The sequence below is a fragment of the Suricata suricatta genome, chromosome 8, assembly GCF_006229205.1.
Source record: "Suricata suricatta isolate VVHF042 chromosome 8, meerkat_22Aug2017_6uvM2_HiC, whole genome shotgun sequence".
Lineage (NCBI taxonomy): Eukaryota > Metazoa > Chordata > Mammalia > Carnivora > Herpestidae > Suricata > Suricata suricatta.
The window spans coordinates 32532236-32542785 of NC_043707.1; the positions used below are offsets into that span (position 1 = coordinate 32532236).

General features: G+C 51.2%; 1 protein-coding gene across 1 annotated transcript in view; it reads left to right on the plus strand.

Annotated features, from left to right (window-relative positions):
- Positions 1 to 10197, plus strand: part of SMURF1 (SMAD specific E3 ubiquitin protein ligase 1) — a 30613-nt gene extending 20416 nt beyond the window's left edge. The window contains exons 12-18 of the mRNA XM_029945747.1: positions 1963 to 2077; positions 2826 to 3004; positions 4209 to 4346; positions 5355 to 5475; positions 6382 to 6583; positions 8250 to 8325; positions 9822 to 10197. Coding sequence (XP_029801607.1) covers positions 1963 to 2077; positions 2826 to 3004; positions 4209 to 4346; positions 5355 to 5475; positions 6382 to 6583; positions 8250 to 8325; positions 9822 to 9921 — 931 coding nt within the window. The 3' untranslated portion in view covers positions 9922 to 10197. The remainder of the gene's footprint in view (positions 1 to 1962; positions 2078 to 2825; positions 3005 to 4208; positions 4347 to 5354; positions 5476 to 6381; positions 6584 to 8249; positions 8326 to 9821) is intronic.
- The last annotated feature ends 353 nt before the right edge of the window (positions 10198 to 10550 follow it).

A 10550-nucleotide genomic window follows, 5' to 3' on the forward strand; every position in this document is an offset into this window, starting at 1 on the left:
TGAGTCCTGGCTTTCCTACCTCCGGGGTGATCTCGCCTTGTTTCACCCCTCGGATCCTTCCTCAAGTCTATAGGGGATCAGACCTATCTCAGAGAGCTGTAGAGAGATGTAAACCACGCGTGTGTGCGTGTGAGTGTGCATGTGTGTGTGTGTGTGTGTGTGTGTATTCGTTATCTGGCTGATGAGAATCAGTCTACACTCACTTCCCCGGTGTTTGGTTCTGAACCATTTCCTTCATCATTAAAAAACCCTTCTGCCTGTAGTTAGCTCTCTCCTCACCACTTCCTTAAGTCCCTAATATGCCTTCCTCCCTCGTGTGTGACTTGGTCAGAATATTTGCTTGTGTTGTAATCACTTCCTGTCTAGACAGTTGCAGGTCCTCGGCTTTTGAAAATGATTCTTCTCAAACCCAAACTCTAAACCGTGGGGATGAACCCAGGTCTTACAGCCGGGAAACTCTGCGTCTCTAGTAAAGGACTGGATAGCATCTGGGGTCTCATGGCTTCCAGTTCCTTCCTGTTGTCGACACATCCTCTTGTTGAGGTCTGATCCTTTTCTGTGTGTTCTCACCATTGCCTTGGATTATTTGCACATGTGCTCATCCCTTTCATGACTGGCCTCAGTTCCATGCCTTTTCTATTTGACAGAGTAAGAAATTCCAGAATAAAATGCGGGGCTGCTGTGTTAACAAAATGTATCCACTTGAAAGGAGGTTTGAGTAGAAAGAATAAAAGGCCGTCTGTGGAAGTGCCACGGGTGTGTGCATAAGGCTCTCTCTGGTCCTGGGCTCCTCGCCCCTGACCCTGGCACTGAATCACACACATTCTGCTGAGAGTGCTTGTTTTCTATGTTTCTTTTATTTTCTTTTTTAATTTTTTTAATGTTTATTTGTTCTTGAGAGAAGAGTGCGCATGTGTAGGTGGGGCAGAGGCACAGAGAGAGGGGGACAGAAGATCCAAAGTGGGCTCCACGCTGACAGCAGGAAGCCCAGCATGGGCTTGAACTCACAGAACTACGAGATTATGACCTGAGTTAAGTCGGACGCTTAACTGACTGAGCCACCTGGGCGCCCCTGTTGGATTGTTTCTGATTTGGGGCTTTTTTTTTTTTAATATATAATGAAATGATTGGAATATAAAAATTCCAAAAATAGTTTATTCTTATGTATCCCATCCATATTTCAGAACTCATGGGATTATATCTTGTTACAGATTCAGCTTGTTTTTCAAACTTACAAAAATGATGTTTATGGCAACAAGATAGAAAGTCATTGAGGGCAAAAGCTGCTCTCAATCCGTCTCCCTAGACCTCGAAATGTTTTCTCCTCACTTAAATGTGAATAACATGTTCCAAACAGAAATGTTAAAAACTCTCTAGCAAGAGGCAAAAGAAAACTGAAGCTCGCCCAGAATGCGGATTCTCAAGTTCACCTGCTGTCAGCGTGTCCACGTAAATCCTCTTCCTCTTCCTCTCTGCTCTGCGTACGGACCTTGCCTGTTTGGCAGACATATACACGTGCGCGCTCGCACACTCTTTATACGTAAAAGGGTAGGACCGCTCTTTACTGCTCTTTTGTCCACTGTGACGACATCGTTATCGTCATCACCTGAGATCTGGGTCCTTGCACAGTCGCAGGACAGTTGTCGTCGAGGTGCAGGCAGGCTGACGCGTCAGCTGCCGGGAGCACTGCCCGCAGCAGGTGGTCCTGGCTGTAGCCCACCGTGTTCCTCCTCCGCTTCAGAGCCGCCGTGGGAGTCTGGGCCAGCAAAGGCATTTTTCAGACGACCGGACGCAAGTTGTCACTTCCTCAGGCCACTTTGCCCACTCTACACCGTCTCTCAGGGCCGGGTATCCTGCAGCGTGGCCTTCTCGGACCCAGGGAATCAGTCCTTTTGGTAAGACCTAAACTGGATGTTTTCACACATATAAAATGGTTGTCATTGTTGTTGTTGTTGTCCCTAGGGAGTGGCTCTATTTATTGTGCCACGAAATGTTGAATCCGTATTACGGACTCTTCCAGTATTCTACGGACAACATTTACATGTTGCAAATCAACCCGGATTCTTCAATCAACCCCGTAAGTATCCGTGAGTAAAGAGAGGGCGAACTGGAAAGTTTTTTAACTGGATTTCCAGGTCCAGTGTCAGTACCCATCGTGGGCTTACTTGGTCTCAGGTAAATAGACACTGAGGGGTAGAGCGGGAAATGGAAATGAGGTTTTGATTAATTCTGATTCTAATTCCCACTGGAAAGCAGAGGTGTGAGCCTCCCCAGTTGAAAACCAGACAGCTCTGGTTTTAGAACAATTCCCTTACTTGGGCTGTCTGTTATTTTCCTCTGTGGTCCTCTTTTTATTATTTCCTCCTTTGGATTTTCTTCTCTACTTTCTCCTGGGACTCACAGGGAGTTGTCCCTTGCTCTTTGTAGCGCAGTGGGGAGAAAGGGGCCAGCTTCCTGGGCGCCTTGCACCTAGAAGCACTTGTGTTGGTTAGATTCTCTGCAGCTGCTGTGTCCAAATTCTTAATGCAGAACCCCTTGCTCAAAAATTTTCTTTTTACGCCGAGTGCCACAAATGATGTAGCATTGCTGAGGACGTGTTTGAACGAAGGGCCTATAGAGTGTTCAGATGACGTCCACAAAAGACGTGCTCTGAATTTTGACTACCTAACCAGCCTTCCTGCCTTTGATCATGAGCACAACCTGTGACTGAGTCAGTGTTCGGTGGCCCATGGGACAGGTCTCCCAAGAAGCTTGGAGAAGGCACATGGTAATCACCCTGGCTGATCATTTTTCTATAAATTCGTGTTCTCTGGTGCCCCCTACAGGACCATCTGTCTTATTTCCATTTCGTGGGTCGGATCATGGGTCTCGCGGTGTTCCATGGACACTACATAAACGGGGGCTTCACGGTTCCCTTCTACAAGCAGCTCCTGGGGAAACCCATCCAGCTCTCTGATTTGGAGTCGGTGGACCCCGAACTCCATAAGAGCTTAGTGTGGATTCTGTAAGTACTAACTCATTGTCCAGATAATGGAAAATTCCTGCACAGCCACCCATCTTACTGTCTGCCAAATACAATCGTTTTGTGTATGTGTGTACGTGTGCACATGTGAAAAATTTTGAGGGATGGGTGCGAAGTCAGGGAAGAAAAATAAAATGCTCTTTTATAGCCCAAAACACAAAAGTGGACTTAACAAAAAAAAATACTCCGTTGACTTATTTCCTCCATGACGTTTGGTCAGTTTCACTTCAGACTAATTTCTTCTGTTGTTTCCTCAAACTATTAAGGCCTGATCACAAAATTAATCCCCAAGCCTGATAGGTGGGTGGTGGGTTTTGTTTACACTCTCCAAGGTGTCTCCAGTTAATCTCTAGAGGGAAAGCATCCAAAACAAAATCAGTGTTAGGGTATCTTGTATCAAAGTATTTGATAGTAAGAGAAAGTATCAGGAAAAATTATATTTAGTCAACTTTTGTTTAGAAGGATCCCAGAACTCTCCCGGAAGCTGTCGGCACGGTCACGTGGTAACCGCAGGGGTTGCGGGCCCTTGTGAACGAGCTGATTTCACAGGAGGGAGAGATCCAGGCTCTGCAGGGGGAGAGTGAGCAGGGGAGCTGAACCCAGCTGCACCCCGCATGCTGGTTGGGCTCGCTTCCTGCACCCCAGCTGGAAACGTGTAGTTGGGGAGGGTTAGGGCCTCCATCCTGCACGAAATTGTTTATTCTGCTTGTGTCTCAGCAAATGTGGCGGGCAGAAGAGTCCACTTGAACTTCCAGATGCTACTTTGTTTGAATGGATGCCTTTGGAATGGCGGTCTTAAAGGGGGAGGGGGGTCTTTCCACAAGTTGTTTTTCCTTTGACTCCGTTTCCTATTCACGAATCCTTCTGTTCAGAGAGTCAGTTTACACACAGCTCACTGTGTCTCATAAAACCCCAGAATACGGAGCTGCCATTGGCTTCCTGTGAATGAGGAAGCCCAGGGTCTGGGCACGTGTGGAGTGGGGCTGTGGCCCCCTAGCCTCGCCGGCACCCATGCCCCTGCCCTCACACAGGCTCTGGGCCCGAGGTTTCCCTCTTTGCCCTCCTACAGCTCTGGGGTGACGGACCGGAAATGCTGTCTTTCTCCCGGAATGTTCCGTCTAAGGTTCTGTTCACTGCTGTATGCTGGCAGGGGTCTGACAGCCATCTTGTGTCTTAACTTCAACAGAGAGAATGACATCACCCCTGTGTTGGACCACACTTTCTGTGTGGAGCACAATGCTTTCGGGAGGATTCTTCAGCATGAACTGAAACCCAACGGCCGCAATGTTCCTGTCACAGAGGACAACAAGAAAGAATATGTCCGGTAACGTTCCAGGGACCCTTGGTTGTCGCCAGTGAGGACATGTAGGTGCCTGGGACCATCCCAGGGGAGGCTGGGTTCACATTTAGGTCATCGAGGCTGCTTGGCTGTTTGAGGCTTACCTTCCCTGCCAGAACCTGGAACCAGAATCCCAGAAACAGAACAGACTTTCAGCAACGGTCGGGTTCAGCGGTGGGGGCTGGGCACAGAGGCGCCCCCGGTGCCACCAGCGCTTACCTGCCGAAGGGAGAATAATGACCCCAGAACCCAAGCTGGGGAAGGGATCGCAAATGTCCTCCCGATTCTGGGTGTGAAGGTGGTGAGCACAGGAGAGAATAGGAGCCTAGAAGTTTCCTTGAGATCCATCTCAAGGAAGTCTACTCCATCATAGTCTGTTTTCTCACCTCCTATTTTTTTCTTTAATGTTTATTTTGAGATACAGAGAGAGAGAGAGTGAACAGGGCTGGGGCAGAGAGAGAAGAGAGAGTATCGCAAGCAGGCTCTGCACTTCAGCACAGAGTCTAACGTGGGGGTCGATCCCACAAACCGTGAGATCATGACCGGAGTCCACATCAAGAGCCAGATGCTTAACCAACGGAGCCACCCACCCAGGCACCCACCTCTTAAGGCAAATCAATGACCAGTCGCTCACACTGGAGAATTGGAAGCCTGTGGGCATGTCCGAGTGCTTAGGCTGCCAGATGGGTCGTGCTGCTCACGGTGTCCTGAATGTTATTTTCAAATCAACTTTCAAATTATGGCACTTGCTCTAACAGATCAGGTTAATTCCTACAGCTATTTTTAGCAAAGCATCAGAATGTGTAAGGGCCTGTGCTGACTTAACTGATACTGAGGCTAGGCACTGCCAGCTGGTGGGGGTTTCATCCTGTCTGCCCCCACCCCCACCCCATCCCGCCGCCCCAGGCCGTCAGGTTCAGCAGAGGTGGAGAAAACATGGTTTTGTGTGTGAAACACTTGGTTTTGGCTCCAACTTGTGAATTTATTTTTCAGGTTGTATGTAAATTGGAGGTTCATGAGGGGGATTGAAGCGCAGTTCTTAGCTCTTCAGAAGGGGTTTAATGAACTCATTCCTCAACACTTACTGAAGCCGTTTGACCAGAAGGAACTGGAGGTATGTGCTCACCCGGCCAAGCCAAGTTGGCATTAAAGAGTGCAAGTGAGACCAGTGTTCTCCTGTGTGACAGCGTGCCTGCAGAGTGACGCTTGCCTGTCCCCAGTGAGGACAGGGGCTTGTCGGGGCTCCACAGTAGGCTGAGAGTGAGTGGGGGCCCTGTTTCTGACAAGGCCAGGTGTCTGCTTGGCGGCATCGATTCCAGATCATTCTCTGGCCATTGTTCAGGGCGTCCTGTGGCTTATCCTCATTTTCAGGAGCTCCCACCGTGGAGGTTTCCAGACCCCTCCCGTGTACTCACCTCGGATGGAGGGAATTCCCTCGTGTACAAGCAGATTCCCCCACCACGGCTGCCTTGGGTTTCTCTTCTGGCTATTATTAGACTCAGAACAAAGTGTGATTGTCTCCTCTCCTCTCACTTCGCGTGCGTGAACAGAGAGACTCATTCATCTCTTACCCACCCTGGTGCCAAACAGCCTAGGGCTTGGAAATCCTTGTCTCTCTGCCGCAGCAACCCAGCCCCCGTGGGCGGGGGGCAGCAGCTCTGAGAGGGCCTCCCACCTGGTGCAGAAACGCGCACGCCACTCCCCTTCCAGCTCCGCTGTGAGGGTCCCCGGGGTCCCCGGGAGAGGGCCCCGTCTTCCAGTCAGCCCCTTCCGTCTTGCTGGTCGGTCCTTTCATGCTTACTCTGCGCCGATGAGGTGCAAAACCACGAAATGCAGACTCAGGTGTAAGAAAGCGCACTGTTGGGAGCATGGGCCTGTTTCCCTCTCCGCTCGTCTGAGTGTGTGGCTAGTTGATTGGGACACCACGAAGTCCCTCCTTTCATACGCCGGGAACCTGGGAGGCCCGCCATGACCCGGTTTGTACATTTGAGAAGTAACTTGCCTCCAAATGCCTTTGCAGCTGATCATAGGCGGCCTGGACAAGATCGACGTGAGCGACTGGAAGTCCAACACTCGGCTGAAGCACTGTGTGGCCGACAGCAACGTGGTCCGGTGGTTCTGGCAGGCCGTGGAGACCTTCGATGAGGAGAGGAGGGCCAGGCTGCTGCAGTTCGTGACGGGCTCCACGCGGGTCCCTCTCCAAGGCTTCAAGGCTTTGCAAGGTGACTGACGTGGAGGCGGGGCTCCTGGCCCCACGCGTCTCCGCCAGGCCAGGGCAGGAAGAGCTGGTGGTGGTTTCCTGAAAGGTCTACTAGGAAATGGGGCGGCCTGTGTTTTTTCATAACAAATGCTTGGCACCGTGGAGGTGCTCGCCTGGCGGAGGGGGCCGCGCTCACTCCCCAGGGGGCCTCTCGTTGCTGTTCTCTCTGCGGCCCCAGTGTTCCGGGCTCCCCAGTGCGCTGGAGGTGCTAGCCTTTGCCCAAGCTGAAAGAAAATATCTGTAAACACAAAGGAGAGAATCTCAGCAAAACAAAGGCCAGCTTCCTGTCAAACCCACATTTCCCAGTGTCCCTCCAGGCCATGTGCCCAGCAGGCAGGCACCTGGGGGGCATGTCTGTGGCAGCCGTGGCGGGTACTGGCCAGCTTGGTGCCTGCTCGGGGCTGGGTTGGGAAAGATCTGAGTGAGGAAGGACCCCATGGAGCTGGTGCCTCCCCCTCCCCTATGGAATTGGTGGACAGAGGAGGGTACAAACAGCAACAAGTCTTTGGGGAAAGAAATTAGAAGTTTTTTTTGTTTTTGTTTTAATTGTTTTTATTTATTATTGAGACAGAGAGACACAGAGCATGAGTGGGGGAGGGGCAGAGAGAGAGGGAGACAGAATCTGAAGCAGACTCCAGGCTCTGGGCTGTCAGCACAGAGCCTGACATGGGGCTCAAACTCACAAACCGTGAGATCATGACCTGAGCCGAAGTTGGCCACTTAACCAACTGAGCCACCCAGGCGCCCCGAAATTAGAAGTTTTAAAGTGCACCATAGATTCGTTCCCGAGTCTTCAGGGCAGCTGTCTCACTGTAGCCCTGAGGTGCCAGAGAGAGAGCAGCCTGAGCACCAGGAGATGGAGTCATCGGCTGCTGGATTGGTCATTAGCTCCAGGGGTCCTCCCTGGACCTCGGTTTCCTCCTCTAAGCAAATGCACTGTCCGAGAGGCTCCCCTGTCTACTGTAGGTACCCATCCCCTCTCTCGTCCCTCCCAACCCTGATAGAAAATCTGATATCCAGATTCTTGATATCCCTGAGAGTTGGAAGGAAAAAGGTGAAGAATGTCTGTAAAAATGCAGTAGATGGAGCTTTGCATAGTCCTAGTGATCGCAGGTACACTTCATGTAGAGAACATTCCCTGTGGACTTCCAGAGTTTAAGGACCTCTGAGTGAGAGAAGCTACTTCCATCCCCCTGGGCTGTTGTCCTAGGTGTTTCTTTTTCTTTTCCCACCATACCTCTGCCTGGGGTATTTATGACTCTGTATCTTGCTTTTGTTATAACTCTGTTGTCTTCTTGCTGAAAATTCTGTTAAAAAAAAAAAAAGAACTCTCCCTGGTGGTTTAAGGATTTTGCCCTTCAAATATCCCCACTTGAGTGGGCTCATGGCCAGGGTCCAGGAGAGCTCTCCCCCGTCTCTGCCCTTGCGATTGTCTAGAATAGCCGGGCTAGGTCGCTGGATGGTCAGCGTGTCCTGACCCAGGCAGAGGCTATGCCGCCGTGGAAGGCCCACGACCGTCTGGAAGGACGGCCTGCCCGGGCATCGGGCTGAGGGCGTGGTTGGCAGGGGGACCCGGGCCCCGCCTCTGAGGTGCATTGACTAGAATGTTGTCTCGTAAGGTTCTACAGGCGCAGCAGGGCCCCGGCTCTTCACCATCCACCTGATCGACGCCAACACGGACAACCTGCCAAAGGCCCACACCTGGTAAGGACCGCGCCGTGGTGTCGCCGGGAGCCTGTCTCTGGCGTGACTCCCCGTGCTTCCTTTACCCGTGCCCCACACAGCCGGCCGTGACACCAGTCAGATGGGACGCGCACTTGGCAGTGTGGCACGTGAGGGTGATCAGAAGTCCCTTTCGCGAAAGCAGTTTTGTCGTGAGACGTGATTGACGGCGGTGGGCGCTCCGGCAGCTCCAGCCTGGTCTTCGCCGGCCGTGCGCGCGCACACGTGCCTCTCCGTGGGGAGAGTTGTCGCTTTCGATCTGGAGTTCCCAGTCTTCGTTTCCTGCATTTTCCTTCTGGGGAACTTAGTGACAGACGCATCTTTCATATTGAAAAAGTTTTTAACTCTCCTAAATTTTAATGTCAATAATATCTATGGCAGATTATTTTTCCTAGTGGTTTAAAAATCAAGTCCCTGATGTACGCTTTGTCTCAGAACCCACGTATCAAGAAGACCAGCGTGTCTAGTTCACAAAAGCTGATGCCTTGACATCGAGATGTGTCATGCTGCGCAGAAGCTTCCTGATTAGGAACCTGGGGGTGTGGGTTCAAGTGCTTCCATGGCCCAAGGCCTGAGTGAGGCCGTGGCGCCCGGCCCAGTGTGGCCGTTACAGACACCGAGCCGTGTTGACCCACGGCAGCCACTTTCCTTCCTGCCCTTTCAGAGCTGAGCGCGTAGAGTAAAATGGATGCGAGAACTGTCCTCAGTTGCTAAACATCCTCCCAAAACATTTGTCACACCATTGAGCCCAATTCTTTCTTGACAAAAACCATCCTTAACTGTTTAACCTTTAGTAATTCAGTAGGTCACTATGTCGGTCAGAATTTTGCATTTTTTCATTTGTTTGAAGAGAATACCCTTCTTACAGGGTGTCTCTTATTGTTTCTTTTAATACGACACTAGAAATGAGTTTCTCCAGGGAAATGTTGATTCATCTCCTCCTATCAGGGATTTGACATTTTAATAGTTTTGACATATAGTTTGTTTCTGCAGGAAATATCCCATTTCTGCAGACTGTCCCCTTTGGTCTCAGGTCAGGTCATGGAGGATCGGATAGATGGACAGTGGACTGTTAGGGGGGCCTGGATCCTGGTGGCCCCTGTGCAAAGGTGGTATTCGTAGTCCTGAGGAATCATGTCTTCCAGAGACAGCCGCCACACAGACGGAGGGCTTTGTCTGATACAGTCAGCACGTAGTGATTGGTTTAACTTGGGGTTTCAAAGTCTTTGGATTTATTTTGCTCTGTGTTCTATGGATAATCTTTGCTTTCGAAGCAGAAAAGAACCAGAGAGGAGTGGAAAACTTGCCTCTATCCCTCACCCCAACAAGGCGATGAGATGCTTTCCTCTCCTCTTGGCTCCATCCGCTTCTACATGCACGAGCTGCTAGCTCTTGGCCGTGAATCTTCTGTTTCCGCCTGCCCTAGGTCCAGACCCCCCCTCCCCAGCAGTGACTGTCACTCTTTTGTTCTCTCCCAGCTTTAATCGGATTGACATTCCACCTTATGAGTCGTACGAGAAGCTCTATGAGAAGCTGCTGACGGCCGTGGAGGAGACTTGCGGGTTTGCCGTGGAGTGAGGAGAGCACCAAAGGCAACAGATTCTAGCTCACGACCACCAGACCAAAAGCAAGCTTTCTGTGCGCCTCCTGCGAAGCTGGCTGAGGCCCGGGAACCCTAGATGACCCGAGGGAAAGGCTTTTCTCCCCTCCTTTCCGTTGGGGGAGTGAGGGGGGTGGGGGGACTTCGGCTGGTGGCTCCCACCCATATTTTCCTCCTTTCTGACGGTGACCCCACCCCCTTCCATCGCCCATCCAATAAAATGCAGCCAGGTTTAGCATTTGGCTTCGGTCCCACAGGATGCCCTGCAGCAACTGTAACCCACGTGGTCGGTGACAGGCTCACTGCCCTGTGGTCTTTATAGGAGACCGACTCACAAATTCTGGAACCGAGCTTGGCTTGCTGAGGGCTCGTAACCGGTAGCTCTTCTGGGTCTTCTGTCTCCAAACAGCCCTGAGGCCCCTTTCCAAGTTCAGCAGCTCAAATTCCAGTCACATCCTTGCAGCCTGCTCTGGGAAGCAGATTAATCTCTAACTGAAAAATAACCGTATTGTCCATTGGAATTCTACCCCAGCAGAAAGCTTGTGTCCAAAGTGTGCTTCCCTTTCGGAAAAGTAAGGGAACTGGGGCAGCTTCTGCTGGAGGCCCG